Raw genomic sequence first — 21,325 nt, 5'->3', positions numbered from 1 at the left:
AAGCAGCCTGAGGCCACTCCAGGCCCGTGTCCCCTGCTCAAGCCACAGGCCAGCTACACCAGTGTGCCTGCACCCTGGCACCAGTGCCTGGCACTGTATTGCTTTGCAGCTGCAATGCCCGTGGTGTCCAGGCCTGTGAGCTGCTCCAGGCTCCTGCCAGGCGTATCAGGACCCAGACTCAGCTGCAGGCAGCTCCTGGCCACTGGGGCCAACTCCAGCTTCCTACAACCCACCCCCAGCAGCCTTCCCAGAACTTGCAGGTTCTGTGAGGTATTGCCTCACCATGTGGCTGCCAGTCCTGTGCTATGGCCCTGCGCTAGGCATTGCAGGCAGTTGCCCAGGCCCAGCAGCACAGGAACAGCTGTGCAGAGACCCAAAGAGCTGGTGCGGGAACCCTGATGGCTTCATTGCCCATGCCACACCCCACCATCCAGGGCCCCAACTGGTCACAGGAGGAGACTGGTGACCTCATGGCACTGGGAGCTGAGGTGGAGGTGCAGAAGCAGTTTATGCAGGGCTCCAGTGCCCATGTCTGTGAGGGTCTGTCAGGCCAGATGCAGGAGTGCAGGCACAACTAGTCAGTGTGGCAGTGCCGCATAAAGGTCAAAGCCTTGTGGGCACAGTGGGTTTCCATCACTGACCACAATCATTGGTCAGGGAGTGCCGGCAAGTCCATGCCCTTTATGCAGCATCTGGGACCTAGGCTGCAGCCATGCTGTGTACTGCAGCCTGGGCAACCTGCCTGAGGCCCTGCCCTGGCCTGGCACGTGTGGTGATTTGTCACTGGTGGATGACCCTGCAGGACACCAGTAGCCCATCCTACCAAGCTGCCCATCTGCAGCCTCTACCAGCCTGGGCCAGCGCCTGCCTCAACAGCTCTGCAGCCTCAGCCCCAGCCACAAGGCATGGCCAGGCATGTCCATCACCAGCTGCCAGCAGTGCCAGCTCCTGCCCAGGGAGGACCCCTGGCCAGGCACCTGCACAACACAGCCTGTCATCCAATGAGTCCACCCAGAGCCACATGACATCGCCACCAGCTGGGAATGACCGGAGTTGCTGGCCATACCAGCCCTGGCCATGGGGTAAGCTCTAGACTTGGGGGAGGGCTGTCCTTCCCTCAGCCCCAACCCTTCCCCTGCTCAGGCCCTAGCCCCTTCCCTTGCCCCCTTGCTTCCCTCCTGGGCTGGCTACACTCCCTTGGCCCCTTCATTTCCCATCCCCAACCCACAGCATGCAGGGAGGTAGGAGACAGTGCAAAAGTTTGTTGAGCAGCCTGTGCCTCTGGAGCTAGGCAGGCATGGGCTTTTCACATGCTGAGGGATATGTCAATGCTGGTGGTGATGTCTTCCTCAGCTCTGGGGGGCAGGGATGTGTAATGGAGCCACAGGTATCCCTCCAGGCATGGCAGAGGTTGCAGGGCAACCCAGGCTTCCCTCCACATCGTCAAAGCTCAGGGTCCCATGCCAGCTGTGCCCAGGCCACCATGGCGATCAGCAGTAACAGGGTGTAGTGGGTCAGGAACCCTTCAGTCTGTGCAACCAGCTCTTTGTGCAGTGCTGGGGACACACACAACAGGGGCATGCTTGGGGTGCACTGCTGCTGTGGGGGGGAGGCCCGGCCCTGGGGCAGCTCCCCAGAGAGACCCCCTGCAGGGAGGGTGAGGGCATGAGCAGCTCCTCTTTCCAGTCATCTGTGAACACTGCACCCTCCCCCAAGCCTGGGTGCGGTGAGATTGGTAGCATCACAGGAGACTGGTAGGCCTGTAGGAGGGGACATGGGAGCAGCAGGGTCTGGAACCATGGCAGCAGATGCAGCCAGGATCCTGGCTGGTCCTGGCCTGGTAATAGGGCAGGGGGGCAGGCTGCTTGTGGCTAGCATCCGTGGCCCACTGGCAATGGGGGAGCAAGCAGGATGAGGGGCTCAGCTGGCAGCCTCCTGGGTCCAGGCCTATCCAGCTGACCTATCATGGTCCATGGGCACCTGTGCCAGATAGCATATGGGCCCCTGGTACAGAGCATCTTATTTCAGAAATGTTGCAAACTCTCAAAAACAGCTTCTTTCTCATGCCTCTGCAGGCCCTGCAGCTGCACGCAGGGGAGAGGCCACCTTTGGCAGCCAGGATGCAGCTTCAGAGTCGCCGCTGCCCACAGCCAGGGCCCTGCAAATTCACTGGCTCTGCTAGAGGAGGACCCAGGACATGATACTCCTTCTGGACTGGCTGATGACAACATCAGACAACTCTCTGGTGGAAGATGTTGCCTGGCAGAGCAGGTGGTGGGCGGAGGATGTGGCCTGCAAGAATGTGCGGGACCAGGCAGACTGGGAGTTCAGGGCGCAGCTCCTGGCCCGGGAGTGTGAGCATGTGTAGGCCCTGCAGAAGCAGAGTGCAGGCACGGGCAGGGCAGTGGAGGCCATGGAGTACAAGCGTCAAGTGCTGGAAACCATCCTGGCAGTTGCCTGTGCTGCCTGGCCCCAACCCTAGCCCCACCTGCCTTCTGGCAGCTGCCCACTGCCCAGCAGCAGGCCCCCCCCATGGGCCTGGGCAAAAGTCCAGCGCTGCCTCCATGGGCCAGGAGCCTCTGCCCCAGCCCCTGCCCTGGGTCCCTTGCTGCCCAGCCACCCACCCTGGGCCCAGGCCTGTTGCTCACCCTGGCTCTATGTGGGCACAGAGTTGCCTGCAGTGGGAGAAGAACCACATCCCAGCCCTGTTAGTTTTGGACACTAGTTGCTGGAGGGGAAGATGCCCATGCCAGGGGGCTGCTGGCCACTGTTGCCCCAGGCAAGCCCCCCACCCACCTGACTCGCCACAGCATGTGCACACATAAGGCAGTGGCCAGAGGCCAGTGTGATGGCTGCCTGTCCCCAGGCTCTACCCGCTAGGCTCCCCCATCCCATGGCCACCCATGCTGGGTGGGCATGCACACAACCACATCACTTCACTCGTAAATAGTTTGCATGAGTAAGAGGGTGTTTTGTTGGTGGTGGAGGGGCTCCATTGTTGGAGAGGGAGGGAGGGGGAGGCATCTGTTTGTTTTGAGGGAATAAAATGTTTTTCTGAGAACTGGCTTCAGTTAGCGTGGTGCTGGGGGTGGGTGGTGGGGTAGGGGATATCTGGGCATCTGTCCAGGTAGGCTACAGTGGGGAGTGTGTAAGGAGGTGGTCGGGCAGTGCCTCTTTCACCCAGTAACCTGGCTCTTTTTGGTGGGTGTGCAGCTCACCGAGGTCCTTAGCAGTGGGGGCCCACTGGGGCCAGCAGGGCCACCACCATGGCCAGCAGGAGCCCAGGACACTGGATGTTGTTGCCAGGGGCAGGGGCTGGAGCAGCCATGGTACACGGAGGCAGAGGCTGGAGCAAGAGAGCTGCCATTTGCTGGCCCCAGCCTCTGCACGCTGCTCCTGGCCAGAAGAGCAGCTGAAAAGGCAGCACAGAGTGGAGTTGCCTTTAAAAAATGGCTACCAGCTGCTGTCAGGTGCACTGGAGCCTTGAGCTCCCCTTAGTGGTGGCAGGGGACCATTGCAGGAGCAGCAAATTTTCTTCCACCTCCCTGCATGTGTAGACAATTGCCCAGAAGCGTTTACTCATGAGCAGGGATCCTGGTTATCTCTGATGAATCACAAATTCTGTGACAAAAAATTGCAAATTCTCTGATTAAAACCCCTCAAATCCGTTATTAAAATTAAAAGCCCCCTGCAGTCTCCTTAGCTCTGCTGGTGCCCCTCACTCACCCACCAAAGCCATCCCAACCCTGCTGGTGCCCCTCATTGCCCCCACAACAGCTCCCTGCCCTACTCATGCCTCTTCCCCTACCCACAGCCCCTGCCCCCCATCCCTGCTGGAGGCCCTCCCCAGCTCCCAGTGCTATGGGGCCCCCCAAGTCTGCAGCTCCCTGCCCCCAACAGCAGGTAGCTGCAGCAGAAGCAGCATGGAGCTGGCTCCCCACTGCTGCTGCCTGCTCAGGTGGGGGCAGGGCTGGCTCCCCCAGCCCTGCTGGTGCCCCCAATCGTGACCCATAACACCCCCAGCCCCGCCAGAGGGGTCCCATGCTCCCTGCAAGCCACACTTACCTCAGCCTCCAGGAATGAAGCTAAGCTGAGCAGAGCTGTGGCTGACTGAGAGCCTCAGGTCCCACCCTTCTCCCTTTCCCTTCCCCTCTGGGCAGGGCTTGAGGTTTCCCACTCTGTTGGCAAACAGCTCTTGCAAGCTGAAGCTCAACCAGCCTGAAGAACTGTTTGTAAAAGCAGGGAATCCCCAGGTTTCTCTGCTGAAAGGAGAAATCTGCATTTTCTCTGATAAAAATTAGAAATCTATGGTTTTCTCTGTTTTTCCATGGGAAATGGAAAACCAGGATCCCTGCTAATGAGTAGTTTACTTGCAAGTAAAGTGATCCCAGATCAAATGCATGTGTAGATGCACATGTCAAGAATAAAGATGCATAGTTCTTTGTGAATTTAAGGTATGAAGAGGTGATTCTTCTGGAATGAGTGCCCAAGATATATTATTTCAAGTGCTCCAAGTTTCAGGTGAAGCGATACATTTAAGATTTTTGAGATGGTAAATTTAAAATTCCAGAGCTGTTAGCGGAAATAATTTATTTAAATAGTTACATTTATCATTGACTATCTGAGAGTATTTTCAACAGTAGATGAAACTTACACAAAGGTAGAACATTAAGGGGACTACCTTGGTTACCTACCATTTCTAGCATCTTTTTGTTGACTCTGTGAAAAATTAAAATTAAATCTGTGTAGTATTAAAATTAAATAAATAATATAAGCACAGAAAGTTTTTGTGATAATAGCTATGAGAAGCATCAGTATTTTTTCAACACATTTTTGTAGTATATTTTAGGGGGTGGGGAATAGGATTTTTTCCCCTAAATAATGTCTCACTTGGATGTCTGTTACATACGAGTCTTTTTTGCTGAAAAGAAATTACAGAAACTATAAACAGACAACTAAGCTGCTTTTGAAATGAGTGGGTTTTCTCAGTTTTAGCTATTATTAGCCATTAGATGATAAGTAGCTAGATTAGAAAGATGTTTCTTGAAATGTTGCATAGTATGCAGTGCATGCTTCCATTATGCTTCCTGGCATTATAGGATAATATGCCTTATTCGGAAATATAACAATCAGCTCTGTTAAATCATGTTCAATCAGCTTATATAATAACACCTATATTTTGTTATTCATTTCAGATTTCAGAGACCTATGCCTTCCTACCGAGAGAAGCGGTGACACGGTTTCTAATGAGCTGCTCAGAGTGCCAGAAAAGAATGCATTTAAACCCAGATGGAGTGGATCATAAAGGTAGTTGTAGTGTCAAATAGTGGGATGTAAAGTAATTTTATTCCTGATACCCATTTACATTTTCCTAGTGTAAGTAAAGGTTCATAAAAATTTGGTAGACTGGAACAGTTCAACAGATCAGATCTTCTCATTCACTTAAGTTAGAAGGTAGTGAATCTTTAGTATTTCCTTAAAGGATGGAGTGTAGTGCCATACTCATTTCTAAAAGAAAGATGATTTTACCTGGATAAAATAATTTATTTTCTTATGGAAATGCTTGTATGTCCATATAACAATAAACGATGGATAGGGCACATCTGCTGTAGTCATTTAGGATAGCAGAGTTTATAATTTTTCATGCTTATGCTTGATTTACTTTCTTTTCATGGAAATGGCTATCTGTAAAGGCAATTGAAAATGCCAAAGTTGGAGCCAACTGAGAAACAGTTTGGCATTTGGCAGCAGATTATACTGAGGTAGCTTCCACAATTAACATATCATGCATAATAAATATTTTTATTACAGATAATGGAAAACCTCCGACTTTGGTGACTAGTATGATTGATTACAACATGCCAATTACTATGGCCTACATGAAGCACATGAAACTGCAGCTACTGAACTCACAACAAGATGAGGTAAAAATAAAATATTCAAAATCTATTTATAGTTCATTGCAGATTGTATTGTTCCATAGTGTGATTCCACAAAATTTAATGAATTAAACCAAGGAGGAATGTGACCCTCTGTTAACAGTTTTGAATACTGTCAATATAGCAAGATATCTCTTTAAAATGCTGTATGATATGATATAATAAATATCCTGTTCAAAACTTGTAGATCTTCTTATACCCTCTGGCTTTGGAACAGTACACTATTCCACACTGTTTTAATAGAGATCTTGGTTCAGATGTTGGGCATTGTACATCAACTGCTAGGGTCAATTTGGGATGGAAAGAATAAGGAGGCAACATGTGCCACCATGGATGAGTTCTGTGCTTAGCAGTGCACGAAAGTGTTCTTTCATTAGCTCCTGAAGTGAATGCCATTCAAATGCTGAGGTTACTAGTCATGATGCAGAACAGCAAAGGAATGTGTGTGGGAGCAGTAACAAAGTGATTGGGATCTTCAGGACAGAGGCCCTGATTGGACAGTTTATGGGGAAATAGAACCTCCAACTCTAATACGGCAAAGTACTAAACATGGACTTAAAATTAACTCCGTGATGAAATCGGTCCTCATCCAGTAAGAAATTCATGTATGCACCTATACATTTGCATTTGAATTTCTGTCAGAATTAATTAAATATAGAAAAGGAGACTCAGGCTGAGAACTGGACTTCATCTAAGGGAACTGGAAATAATCTGCTTTTTTAATTATTTCTTTTCTGTGATTCATGCAGATCTTTTTCAAATTTTGAGAAGTGCTTCATGAATTGGAGGGGAGCTGGCAAATTATTTGTAATAAACTCATTTTGTGAGAAATGCGTTCATTTATCATGCAAGCTGCCAAATAGTTAGGAGCCCGGCTGTGTGCCAACCAAAAGCAGTCCTGCATGCTGTGCCCTTCTGCCTGCCTGGAAGAAATAATCTGAATTTGATTCCTTATTTCTTTTTTTTTCCTTAAAAAGAAAAACCTTTAAAAACAATCCAAACAGCTGGTTTATGGCAAAGACCCTGATTGACTTTTGAGTTCTGTAAAGCCAGCCAGATTATTTTTCATAATAAGTAGATATGAACTATTGATGGAGATATATGAATTATTCAAAACCCCACAAAAGCAGGGAATTGTCAGTACTTTTCTAAAAATATCAGGGATCTCTTCTTTTGTAGAAGACATGTCTATCTCTTTTACACTTCTCCAGGAGCACTTGATGCAACTTCAGCTTGGTCTTCTGTTCCCAAAACTAGGCCTTCCTTGTGTCGGCTACCCCAAGTTGAGAAGCTGACTCTTGGCAAGCAGTGGGCCGGAGGCTTTATCTTTACAGTGAAGTTTAATGCTACATTATTTTCCTTGCTCCTACAATTCTTTCTTCCTGCTACATGGGGCAAAACACTAATGTTGGAACACAGCCATCTGGTATAGTACATTCTTCTTCTATCATAGCTTAAGCATTTTAGTATTGTCCTTTCTGGCCTGATGACATGAATCAGGCCCCTTTCAGTGTACCATTTTTTCACTGAAATCAGGCAGCTGATGTGACAGTGGTAGTAGGAAGTAACAACTCCTGCCCTCCCCACACTTATAACTGAGAGCATTCCCACTTGAACTTGGCACACTCAGTCTTGCATTGTGACCTTTGGCTCATTGCAGTGATGCATAGTGTTGCAATTTTTAATGTCTTTCCATTGCATGATATGCACTTGCCAATAAGCACCATTGTTGCAAGTGAAGATCTCATGCTCTTTTTTAATTTTTATCTCTAGATATGTACTGTCATTGCAATGATATTAGTCTGGCACTAAGAACAAAATGGCAGTAGGAAGATAGCAGTGCAAAGTAGGAGTGTTTCTGATACATGTTTTCAAATTACTTTGTATGGTTTAAAAAAAATCCACCCTCTGATTTTACAGTAAGGCTCTGTTTCCAAGGTTGCACAAAGCATCTTTGTATTACAGTGGAGGGGAGGATCTGAGGTGAGAAGTAACTTAGTTACCACTGCTAGCGTGCCTAATAATTGAGAATATCTTGTTAGTAGTAATCAGTCACCTTGACCACTTCAGCCTAAGTCATACTGTTAAGCTGAAACCTTTGGAAAGGGTGGTGCAGAACTGTCATGGCCCAAGAGAAAGACCCAGCTGCTCAGGGAAATTTATTTCAATGCTGCAGCTGGCACAAGGGGACCATTAACCACCAGCTTCAGCCACTAGCAGCTGCATGCGCACACATAGGGGTGCAATAGAGTGCACAATATTTATAGAGACAGTGGAAGCATTGCTCTTTAGGGGACCAGGAACAAGTGGAGGCATAACCACAAATATCCCTATGCCTGGTTATTCCCCAACTAGTCTGTACTGTATGGGCAGCCAAGGCTTCTGTAGTTTGCACTGGAAGACAAGACAGGTGTCAGTGAGGTACAAGCCGACTCCAGATTGTAGCCCTCCATGCCTGGAGAAGATGGAAGCTTTCCAATGGGTAGAGGTGGTATGTACACTGATTCAGCCTTTGAAAGAGAGCAGAATGCATTTTCCCTGTACAACGTTGGCTCTACTGGCTGGTGCTTTGGGGGGGGGAGGAGTGGGGAGAGAGAGAGAGAGAGAGAAAGAGAGAGAGAGAGAGAGAGAGAAGTTCATGGGAAGGCTAGTGCTCTTGTGGACTCTAGCTTCCAGCATTTCTTACACTTTGTGTAAGCGCTATGAGGACATTGTTCATCACGTTATATCTGACTGTTTCCTATGTTAGATTGTATAACCCAAGTACCAGTTGGAGAAGCTTTCCCTTTTTCAATGTTTATGTTGTATAGAGTATTGCTTGGGGTAACGTGTTTTGTCATAAGCTGTTGTGCACAGGTACAGGAGAGATTCTTGGCACTTTGATTCCACTCTTAAAACATATTGGTATTAATGGTAGCTATGCCCAGTTCAGGGATTCTTCCAAAAGAGTGGAGCTTGCTCAGGGGCCAGCTGTTCACAGAGAAAAGAGACTAACTATATTCATTTCCATCCAGATGGGTATGCTATAAACATGTTGATATCAAATTCTGGCATTAGCTATATATTTCTAGATCACTTCTAGTTAATGAGTACAAAAATAAAGTACTGTAACTGGCAGGCAATTGACTATTTTAGAAAGACCTAATAAGTATAATTCATATTCCAAATAAAGAACTTATTTTTTTCTTTGGTGAATACAAATCATCAACTCAGTTATTCTTAAAGTCTCCTGTCTTTTGACAGGAAGGCCCTCAGCAAACTTCTGTTATACTCAGAAAAGTGACTGAAAAATATAATTTTGGCTTTCTGTTTCTCAGCAACTTCCAGATCAAAACTTGTGACCATAATATTAAACTTTAAGCAGGTGTTTGAAGTCATTGGCTAAGTACAGAGAGTCAAAAAGCCTGAGGCTGAATTGATTAAATCTTTGCAGGTTAGCCTAAACTGCAGATATTAAACTGAGAAGCAACTGGACAGACATTCACTTTTGATTCAGGAAATGCAGTCACATACTTGCAGTGGCTCAGACCAGAAGCTGGGACGGGTGGGGGGTGGAGAGGGTGCTAGAGCATGGCTGTCTGGCATGTAGCCAGCATGGGCTGTGCATTCACTTCCTCTTCCTGCTGTCCCCGAGGTCTCTAAGATGTGTAGTCCAGAATCACAGCAGCAGGACTCTACAGGGCTGCTCATCACCTCCTCTTCCTGCTTCCAGGTGCCTCTGGGATTTGTAATCCACAGTTGCAGCCAGCAGTATGTTTTTAGCAGTGCAGGGGAGCTCTGTACTCTGGGGAAGGGAAGTTTAACTCACCTCCCTGCCCCCAGCCAGGGTTTGCCTGGAGGAGGGCAGTCCCTGCCTAACCCCTCCCCCCAAGAGACCTTTCTAAGACACCTCAGCCCAGCCCAGGGCTGTCAAGCATGCTGAGATGCTGGAGGACTGTGATTTAACTTAGACTAGGAAGGGGTCTGGAACAGAAGTTTCATAAACTGGTTTGATCCAAATCAGTTAAGTCTGATACTACATTTGACCAGGTTTATCTTAAACTAGTTTCAGCCATTTTGAAACTGGGTTATGTGCACTGAAGTTATGTTCTGTTACGGGTTTAAACCAGTTTCTGATCACTTAAACCAGTTTATGTGTAACTTCTGTCCCTAATCATTGACATCAATGGGACTACTAAAATGAGTCAACTTAAGCAGGTGAATGAATGTTTGCTTGGCTGGGGCCTAGATCTTCTGTCTGCAACAATAAAATGAGCATCAGAAATTGAAATTGGATTTTTGGCTAACAAGTCATTGTTTTCATCACCAGCATTGGAGATTCTTTAAATTGATAGCATTAGGGGCTATAGGCTTTACAGGCTGGATAGAGAAGGAAGGAAAGGTGGGGGTGCGGTGCTCTATGTCAAGGAGCAATACACATCCTCTGCCAGCAAAATGGGGTCAGAGGGGCAAGTGGAAGTGCTCTGGGTCAAGATACAAGGGGGCCATGGGGAGAGGGATCTAATGGTGAGGGGTCTACTACAGACCCCCCAACCAAGGGGAGGAGCTGGACCAGGAATTTTCAGGTCAGCTTGCAGAGGCACTTAAGGCAAGGGATGTAGTTGTCATGGGTGATTTAAATTACCCGGACATCTGCTGGGAGGAACAGTCAGCCGGGTTGGATCGTTCCAGTAGGTCCTGGCCACAGGCGACAATGTGGTAAAGGGCCTTCAGGTCCTTGACCATCTGGGTGATAGCGATCATTGCTTGCTGGAATTCACCATCCAGCGCAGGGTGTCAAGGGCCTGCAGCAGGGCGGTAGCCCTAGACTTCAAGAGGCCCAGCTTCAATGAGTTGAGGAGATTAGCGGGAGAGGCGCTGGGGTTCTGGAGAGCAGGGGAGCTCAGTGCCCAAGATGAGTGGTCATTCCTTAAGGAGACAATACTCAGGGCTGAAGGGATGACCATCCCAACAAAAAGCAAGGGGGGCAGGAGTGCCCGAAAGCCCCCCTGGCTCACCAAAGGTGTATGGGAATACCTGATTGCCAAAAAGGCAACATTCAACCAGTGGAAGGGGCGTTCTATCTCCGAAGAGGAGTATACCTCTTCTGCTCGGGCCTGTAGGGGGGGCTGTCAGGAAAGCTAAGGCTGAGGGAGGAGCTGGTGACCATCTATAAACTCACTAGGGGGGACCAGAAGGGTTTGGGAGAGACCTTGTTTCCCCTAGCGCCCCCTGGCATAACAAGGAATAATGGCCACAAGTTGTTGGAGAGGAGGTTTACATTAGACAGCTGTAAGAACTACTTTACAGTTAGGGCGGCTAGGATCTGGAACCAACTTCCAAGGAAAGTGGTGCTGGCTCCTACTCTGGGGGTCTTTAAGAGGAGGCTTGATGCCTACCTAGCTGGGATCATTTGTGCCCAGTTTTTTCTCCTTCCCAGGCAGGGGGTTGGACTTGAAGATCTACAAGGTCCCTTCTAACCCTACTTCTATGATTCTATGAAATATATTGGAAGTGTGTGAGCCAGAATAAACTCTTCCCTGCTTTCACACTTGCGAGTTGCCTTGCAATTGAGTTCATTGTGAACAAAATCAGGACTGGACTGAGTAAGACAATGCCACTTTTCAGTCACTTCTTTGAACATATTTACAGCTTAAGGATGAAATCAAATACGATTAGCCATTGTCTTTGATAGATTCAGCATTTCATTAAAATCTTATGTACTTCCTGGCAATGATTATTCAACTAGAATGAACAATTTGGGCACAAAAATGGAGATGTCTCCTCAACAAAGATTGAATAGAAAAGAGCTATCATGAGTTCCCAGAACACTAACATTTTTCTGCCTTTACAAAGTATTCTAGAAAGCCACTTAGTATTATATTTGGAGTATTATCATACTTGATTAAACTTTGGTGGCACCTGTCAAATGATCACAGTCCACTTTGTGATTAATTATACTTGCTCTTCTTATAGCTTGCTTGTTTACTTACTAATTCAGTAAGGGTATCTCAGTTATTAATATGAATTACTAAATAATGATTTTAGTTTGAATAACTTATTTGAAGTATTTTTTGGGTGTTTCCTAATATGAAACAGGGAATTTTGAATTGCAGGATGAAAGTTCCATAGAAAGTGATGAATTTGATATGAGTGACTCAACCAGGATGTCAGCTGTGAACTCAGACCTTAGTTCTAATCTTGAAGAGAGAATGCAAAGTCCTCAGAATCTTCAGGGCCAGCAGGATGGTAAGCCTTTTTATTAAATAAAAAAGATACTGCCCTTTTTCTATGTTATGCCCTCATTTAGCATCTTCTATACCCTTTCATTGGGAATGCATTTCCTCAGATAATTTGAGATGAGTTCACTTTGCTGCAAAATAAGGACGATTGTGCTGTTTTTTTGGTAGACTAACTATTGCTTAGATTGCTTAGATGACTTAAATAATTGCATTTTGGGTATTTTTATATTAAATATACAGTTGGCCTGCAAATGGGCATAAGTGGAAGTAAAATTCCCCTTTTTCCTTGTGCGACTTACTAAGAATTTGAATCTTGACACATTGGCTCTCAGCAGCAATGCACTTCTCCCCAGCAGCAAGGAGAAAAGAGAGAGGAAGCTGTTTCTCTGAAATTACCTGGGGATGGCAAAGTAATGGACTGAACTATGTCCTGCAGGTATATTCTAGCCCATAGTTAAGGTAGCTTGTTTCTTTTTACAGTTTAGTCTTATCACAGGTTATACCTGTATCATAATGTAGTCTGTTTTTGGGCTGCATAACAAAATTGCAACAAAATTTTCTGTAAAACACTTTCTTCATTATACAGGACATCTAAATAAATGGAAAGATTAGAATTAACGGGCTCCTATTAGACATGCAGGGAGTCTGCTCTGACATGCTGGAAATCCAGCAATTAATCAAATCTGCTGGAGAACGGAAATTGACACACTCTGGCACTGTTCCGCATCATGTGTATCGGTAGTGTCCTTGTGCTGAAAAAATGGCGGCAGGGCACTTTGAAATAAAACACATTGGATGAGCTTTAGTTCAGAACCCTCCACCACCATTTTTTCAGTGCAGGGATGCTGATACACATGATGCACGGACATTTAAATAAATGTGGTTCTCTAATTAAAGTATTGTTCTGGTACTGTGTCCCAAAGCATGTGTAAAAATGCCCAATGTGAGCAAGACAAAGAGCAAATGCAGGTGCAGTACGTCTTTAGTTTTCCTCATGTGTATTGTAGATACCAGTATATACAATTTCCTTGGGGAAAGGGTTCATAGTTTAAGGCTGTCACTCAAAGAAGCGATGTCAAATATATGGCCAAATCTGGTTCACTTGGTGCTTGTATTTGGCCCGCCAGAAATAGCCAGTCCAGAAATCAAAAATGTATGTATTCATTTATTTCTTTTAAATGTAAGTTTCTTGTCTTTAGGATTGCAAAGAAAATGTTGCATATGTGAACTTCAAGGATGGACAAATTAAATATTTACTGTGGGCTAAAGTGGGTAGCAATTTATTTCACAGTACCTGGTCCATGGCATAACCTTCTGTGTGTATGCCCCATGGGAAGTAAAAGCTAAGCCATGCTAGTGGAATCATATTTCCCAGAAGCTACCATGCTTTAGCTTCTAATATCCATGGGGTAAGGGCTTACACACAGGCAGTTACTGCAGACTAGCTACTGAATGATAAATCCCTACCCCTTTTAGTCGACACAGAATCGTTCATAGGTACCTACACTTTGGAAGATGTCACTACTTTTAATTATACTGGGCTGACAAACAGCTTCAAACAGTAGCTTAGAAGTGTGAATTTCCTGGTTAATTGTTACTCTAATAGAGAGAAGGCAAGTTTAGTTTAGTGGCTTTATAGTCTAACTTGTTTAGGGCATATGCAGATGTTACACTTAGATCAGGCAAAAAATGGTTGGCCATATCTAACTTAGTTCACCTGAGGAGGACCACTACATAGATCAGGCTCGCCCAGGCCTGATCTAATGAAATGTATGTAGCTATTAGGAGCACAGCCCTGGAGCTGGGAAAGCCCAGCAACTTGCCCCAGCTGCAGGACTATGCTTTTCCTACCTCTCACCCTGACCAGACTATTTTTAGACCTCCAATCATCCCAACCCCCAAACATGCAATCCCTCTGGCCTGGACCTACCAAACCCCTCCCTTGGAAGTGGTAGCCCCTTCCAATCCTCCCCGCCTCACCCCGACCAGCACCAATGAATGTGTATAAGTGGGGTCCCATCTATGATCATGTGGCTTTAAGCAATCCTCGTGATCATAGATTGGGTCTTGTGAACATGTGCACGTGCCCTCAGAGAGGCATGTGCTTTCATAAGCTACAGCCTTCTTCATCAGATGCTATGGCAAAGTAAGTCTCTAAGGTGCCTCCATGACAGAGGCAGGCAATTATTTTGGGCAGAGGGCCACTTACTGAGTTTTGGCAAGCCATCAAGGGCCACATGACAGGCAGCCAGGGGCAGATAAATATTAATTTTCTAAATTTTTTTAGGGGCCCCACAGGCTGGATAGAATGGCCTGGCAGGCTGCATGCGGCCCATGGGCCACATTTTGCCCACCCCTACTGCTCTATGAGCTAGTAGTATAACTAAGGTGGGGAGACCAAGGCAGCAGCCCCAGGTGCCAACTTGAAGAGAAGCATTAAAATAATAGCTGCCACCTGTGCTGGTGGTACCAGCAGCCAGAAGTCACTGCTGGTGCCCTAGGTGATCAGCTTCTCTGTTATGCCTCTGCCCCACCTTCAACTTGTTAGTCTAATTGGACTGGAAGCCAGTGTCAATGTTAGATGTTAAATCGCTGATCATTTTACTAAATGGAATGGGGGTAAAGTATGGTAATGAAGCACAGTGGCTAGAGACCTAGGAGTTCCTGTAAGACAGGAAATTCATAGGAAAGAACAGGTGTGATGAACCACGATAAGGCAGAAAAAGAAAAACTAAAAAGGGAGGATAGTGAAGGAAGAGGAACATAAAAGTAGAAGAAGGGGAGGTACAAAGTTAAAATCTAATCATTAAAAATGGGGCAACAAATAGCAAACTTCTGCCTTTATATCAGTGTGAGTTTGTTGTTGACATGAATGGAAATTTTGTTTTGAATTGGGGGGAGTTTGGATTGAGTTTTATATCTTGCTGCAATAACCAGTATAAAAAATGGAATTCAACCGTCATTATAGAAAGAATCTGAAACTACTGTCTTAAAGTGTCATTCAGCTTGGAGAATAGAGTTCACATGAGGATTATGCACCACAGATGTGAAGTCTTTCGTGTGACATGAATGGTGCATAGGCCAGGTGCCAGTCTTTTGCCAGGGTGCCCCAGCTGGAATTTGACACTCCCTTTAGAAGGGACTGTAAAAACACTTAGTAGAACTTTGTGCTTATTATTTTGTCAGAATTTACAGACCAAATATGCCCAATAATCAAGTAAAAAAGGGTTCTTTCTAATTGTCCACTCTGAAAAAGCAATGCAAATATAAACGTTAAGATAGGTTCTTTCCATCTCACATCACCAATAACTGAATTATGAGAGTTTCAGGAAAGGACCGTATCCTCCTCTGTGTTTTATGTGGCATCTAGTGTAATGTGGCCCAGTAAAGGTTGGAGCCTTTGAACACTATGATGGCGCCAATAAACAAATTATGACAATAGTTGTTTAGGCCAAATTCCATCCCCAGTTACATCTTTATTTCATTGTTTTCAGATTATTCCCGTGGAGTTGTGTAACTGTGAGGGTGTGGCTGGGAATAGGCAGCCAGGCCTGTGGATAGGCCCTGGGGGGCAACTAGGAGGTCAGCAGGGTAGGAGCACGGGTTCCTGGAGCGTTGAGTCATGGTCTGAGTAGGTGGATTAGAGATCATGGGACCAAGTTCCAGGGAAAAGCTGAGATAAGGGTCAAGGCAATGAAGGCAAGTCAGGATGTCAGGGAAACCAGAGAAAGCAGAGCCAGCACCAAGTTTCAGGGTAGATTCATGATCATAGTCATGAAAAGTCAAACCCAGGTCAGAAGTCAGGAAAGCCAGGGAGAGCTATGAATGCAAGGCTTGCCAGAACAGACTGAGGCTGATTTAAGGCTTGCATGTGTTGAGGCTGAAGCTGCAGGTGTTTAAAAGGGGTGAGTGGTGCTTTCAGTAGCCAGTCTGGTTGCAGAGAACAGTGTCACTTGCATTAGTCGGGGATCAGCGGCAGATGTGATAACTTCAAATGCTTGGCACAACCAGGCCTGCTTGATCAGTGTTCCTGAGAGTTTCTGCTCCCTCCCACCCCATCCCACCCTCCCAGATGGCCTCTTCTAGGCAGCCTGGGACCAGGCTTTTCTGGGTATTTTCAGTGGAAATCTTATACTAGTTTAGGGGAGGGTGTGAACATGGTCATCTGGTTCCCAAGATCATTCTTCCAGGCTATAGCCCTCCCAGTTGATGAATTAATAGAGCTTGCCTCAGATGTCTTTGGAGCCTAGAACCTGCCCTACAATATATTCCTTGTGACCTTCCACTATCATGGGTGTGGGGGGAGCAGGTTTAGGCAGTCAGAAAAGGTTTTTTTATGCAAGGTTTGAGTAGGTATATGTGGAAAACAAGGTGTACTTTTAGTGTTTTGGGCATCCATAGCTTGAATGCAACAAAGCTTATTTGTTCCACAACCTTGAAGGGGCCCAGATATTGGTGTTCCAGTTTGGCAGGTGGTCTTGGGATCTTGATAGTCTTTGAAGAGAGCCAGACCTTGTTACCAAGTGAAATGGCGGGGCCAAAATATTGCTGGCATTATTTTTAGATGTGATTGGCTGTGTTGAGATGAACCTTTAATTTTTTGCTAAACATCTTGGAGTTCCAATACAAGGTCATTCGATGTGAGGACCTATGGGAAAGTAGGCAATGCTAGGTGGAAATGAGGATGGAGTCCATAGTTGGAGAAAAAGTGGGTCTGGCCTGTAGAAGTATAGATAGCATTTTTGTATGTGAATTTTGCCAGGGGGAACAAGAACATCCAATTATACTGATGAAAATTTAAAAGTATCTGAGGTATTGCTCAAGGATCTGGTTTATGCACTCCATATAACCATTAGTCTGAAGGTGATACATAGATGAATGAAGAGGTTCCATGCCCAGAACCTTACAGAACTCATGCCAGAAGTATGAAATAAATGGGACCATGGCCAGAGAGTACCTGAGATGGACAGCTATGTAGGCAAAATATATGTCTCAGAAATAGATGGGTCATTTAATTGGCAATGGGTCATCTTAGTTAATGTATCCACCATGACCATGATTGTGGGTGATGGGTCTAGAGCAGAGAGTTCATCCTTATGGGATAGTCTGCCTTCTGGTTCTTGGCCCCTGGGCAATATGTGATTATGAAATTAAAACAGGAAAAGCAGGGACCAGTGGACCTGTCAAAAATTCAGTTTCTGGTTTGTGTGCAAATATTCCTAGTTCTTATGATCCAGGTCTGACTGCTCACATAGGTTCCTAGCCAAAATGCAGGACCTTCATCTAACACAGGAGGTGCACAGCCCCACCAGGTTGGACCTGGTGCTGGCCATGGGTGATGACCTGGAGAGGGGACTGCAGGTGCTCAACCACCTTGGCGACAGTGATCATCGCCTGCTGGAATTCACCATTCAGTGCAAGGTGGCAAAGGCCTGCAGCAAGGCAGCAACTCTAGATTTCAGGAGGGCAGATTTCAATGAGCCAAGGAGAATAGTCGGGGAAGCACTGAGGTCCCGGAGGGGAGGGGAGTTGGGTGTCCAAGAAGAGTGGTTGCTCCTTAAGGAGACGATCCTCCAAGCCCAGAGGGAGGTAATCCCAACACGGATCAAAGGGAGCAGGAGGGCACAAAAGCCCCCACGGCTCACCAAAAGCATTCGGGAATGTCTTCTAGCTAAAAGGGAGGTGTACACCCAATGGAAGGGAGAGGCCATCACCAGGGAGGACTATACTGCAGTTGCGCAGGGATTCAGGGGGGCATTCAGGAAGGCCAAGGCAGAGATGGAACTGGGACTAGCTACCCAGATCAAAGACAACAAGAAGTCCTTTTTTAAATACATAGGGGGCAAAAAGAAAGTACCGGGTAATGTGGGGCCCCTGCAAGACATGCTAGGAGATGTGGTCGTCACACCAGACGACAAAGCTAACCTATTTAATGACCCTTTGCCTCCATTTTCGTGAGCAGGGACCAGATTAGCACCCCCAATGAGCCCCCCTCAGGCCCCAGGGGAGGCACACCTAGGCCAGGGGTCAGTGAGGATCTAGTCAGGGAACTTCTGGAGGGACTGGATGTATTTAAATCAGCTGGTCCTGATGATCTCCCCCCCTAGAGCGCTGAGGGAATTAGCCGAGGTGATTGCGGGACCCCTAGCACGGCTTTACGAGCACTCATGGTGCTCTGGTGTGGTGCCAGAGGACTGGAAGAGGGCCAGCGTGGTTCCCATCTTCAGAAAAGGGAGGAAGGAGGACCTGGAGAACTACAGGCCAGTTAGTCTTACCTCGATCCTGGGTAAGCTTTTTGAGAGAATTATTCTGGGGACATGTCCACGAGGGGCCAGCAGGAGAGATTATGCTTAGGGGCAACCAACACAGGTTCATTAGAAGCAGGTCCTGTCAGACCATCCTGGTGGCCTTCTATGACCGGCTCACCAAATCCTTAGATGCAGGGGTAGCAGTGGACATAGTCTTTCTGGACTTTCAGAAGGCCTTTGACACTGTCTTGCACCCCATTCTCATTAAAAAACTGGGGGACTGTGGTGTTGACACCTACACTGTCAAATGGGTCGCTAACTGGCTGGAGGGCCGTACCCAGAGAGTAGTGGTGGATGGGTCATTTTTGACCTGGAGGGATATGGGCAGTGGGGTTCCTCAGGGCTTGGTCCTTGGGCCCGCGCTGTTCAACATCTTCATCAGTGACTTGGACGAGGGGGTAAAAAGCACCTTGTTCAAATTTGCTGATGACAATAAGATGTGGGGGGATATGGACACGCTGGAAGGAAGGCTACAATTCTACAATTGTAGAATAGGCTACAATTGGACCTAGACAGGTTACAGGGGAGGGCGGATGAAAATAGGATGGGATTCAACACTGACAAGTGCAGGGTGATGCACCTGGGGAAGAAGAACCAGCACCATACCTACAGGTTGGGGAATTCCCTTCTCGTCAGTTCAGAGGCAGAAAAGGATCTTGGAGTCATCATTGATGCCAAGATGAACATGGGTTAGCAGTGTGGGGATGCAGTCAGGAAGGCCAACCGCACCTTGTCATGCATCCACAGATGCATCTCGAGCAGGTCCAAGGAGGTGATCCTCCCCCTCTATGCGGCACTGGTCAGGCCGCAGCTGGAGTAGTGCATCCAGTTCTAGGTGCTGCACTTCAAGAGGGATGTGGACAACATGGAGAGGGTCCAGAGGAGGGCCACTCGCACGATAGAAGGCAGCAGGGCAGGCCCTACAAGGAGAGACTATGGGATCTGAACCTGTTCAGCCTTGACAAGAGAAGGCTGAGGGGGGATCTAGTGGTCTGTTACAAACCAGTCAGAGGGGACCAGCAGGCACTAGGGGAGTCCCTGCTCCCCCGAGCACTGCCAGGAGTGACTAGAAATAACGGTCACAAGCTGGCAGAGGGTAAATTCTGACTAGACATCAGGAGGCGCTACTTCACTGTCAGGGCAACTAGGATCTGGAACCACCTTGTAAGTCAAGTGGTGCAGGCTCCTACTTTGGGAGTCTTTAAGACAAGGTTAGACAGTCACCTTGCTGAGGTCGTTTGACCCCAGTACTCTTTCCTGCCATGGCAGGGGGTCAGACTTGATGATCTGCTCAGGTCCCTTCCAACCCTACTAACTATGAAACTATTATACCTTGGATGGGGTAGCAATCTGCCTTCAGAAGGTGCTGCCACTCCTCGAAGGCTGTGTTTGGAGTCTAGACCCTGCTTTATGATATATTCCTTGTGACCTTCCACTATCATTGGACCTTCCACTATCACCACTTAATTCAGGAGCTGCACAGTCCTACCAGAAGAGATGCCTTGTTGGACTTGGTCCTGGCCACAGGTGACGACCTGGTAAGGGGCCTCCAGGTCCTTGACCACCTGGGTGATAGCAATCATCGCTTGCTGGAATTCACCATTCAGCGCAGGGTCTCAAGGGCCTGCAGCAAGGCGGTAGCCCTAGACTTCAAGAGGGCCAGCTTCAATGAGTTGAGGAGATTAGCGGGAGAGGCACTGGGGTTTTGGAGAGCAGGGGAGCTCAGTGCCCAAGATGAGTTGTCGTTCCTTAAGGAGACAATACTCAGGGCCCAAGGGGTGACCATCCCAACAAAAAGTGGGGGGGGGCAGGAGTGCCCTAAAGACCCCTGGCTCACCAAGGGTGTATGGGAATGCCTGATTGCCAAAAAGGCAGTGTTCATCCGGCAGAAGTGGGATGCTATCTCCAAAGAGGAGTATACCTCCTCTGCTCGGGGCTGTAAGGGGGCTGTCAGGAAAGCTAAGGCAGACATAGAGCTAGGACTAGCATCCAAAATCAAAGATAACAAAAAGTTCTTTTTCAAATATATAGGGAGGATGAAGAAAGCACCGGGAAATGTGGGGCCCCTGCAAGATCCTCTGTGCAATCTGGTGGTTGTGCCAGAGGAGAAAGCAGACCTCTTTAACCAATTCTTCACCTCCGTTTTCTTGGGCAGGGACCAGGACTTCCCCACCGTGATGCAAGATGGACTCGAGGGGAATGCCTCCATACCTCAGGTTGGGGAGAACTGGGTTAGAGAGCTTCTGGAGGGGCTGGACGTGTTCAAATCAGCGGGTCCAGGTGCTCTCCACCCCGGGGTGTTGAGAAAGCTAGCAGGGTTATTGCAGGGCCTTTTGCAGAGCTTTACGAGCGCTTGTGGTGTTCAGGCCAGGTGCCAGATGATTGGAAGATAGCCAACGTGGTCCCCATCTTTAAAAAAGGGAGGAGGGAAGACCCGGGCAACTATAGGCCTGTCAGTCTTACCTCAATCCTAGGGAAACTCTTTGAGAAGATCATCATGGAGCACATCTGCGATGGGCCGGCCTCAGAAATGATGCTGAAAGGGAACCGGCACAGTTTCATTAGGGGTAGGTCATGTCAGACCAACCCGATTGCCTTTTATGATCAGGTCACAAAAGCATTGGATGCAGGTGTTGCTGTGAGTGTAGTTTTTCTGGACTGCAGCAAGGCCCTTGACACTGTCTCCCACCCCATTAAAAAATTGGGCGACTGGCATTGATGCCTACACAGTCAGATGGATTGCAGATTGGCTGAAGGGTCGTACTCAGAGGGTGGTGGTGGATGGGTCATATTTGACCTGGGGAGAAGTGGGCAGCAGAGTCCCTAGGGCTCGGTCCTTGGGCCTGCACTGTTCAAT

At 47.4% G+C, this 21,325-nt stretch overlaps 1 protein-coding gene across 3 annotated transcripts in view; it reads left to right on the top strand.

Annotated features, from left to right (window-relative positions):
- Positions 1-21,325, top strand: part of NOL4 (nucleolar protein 4) — a 281,954-nt gene that overhangs the window by 63,715 nt on the left and 196,914 nt on the right. For all 3 annotated transcript variants that reach the window (XM_019547639.1, XM_019547645.1, XM_019547653.1), the window contains 3 exons: positions 5,196-5,307; positions 5,812-5,924; positions 12,035-12,167. In XM_019547639.1, coding sequence (XP_019403184.1) covers positions 5,196-5,307; positions 5,812-5,924; positions 12,035-12,167 — 358 coding nt within the window. The remainder of the gene's footprint in view (positions 1-5,195; positions 5,308-5,811; positions 5,925-12,034; positions 12,168-21,325) is intronic.

This window comes from Crocodylus porosus, unplaced genomic scaffold (genome assembly GCF_001723895.1).
Source record: "Crocodylus porosus isolate Cpor-Errol unplaced genomic scaffold, CroPor_comp1, whole genome shotgun sequence".
NCBI classification, from domain to species: domain Eukaryota; kingdom Metazoa; phylum Chordata; order Crocodylia; family Crocodylidae; genus Crocodylus; species Crocodylus porosus.
Note: the sequence above shows the minus strand (reverse complement) of the source record. Positions and strands in the feature narration are given on the sequence as shown.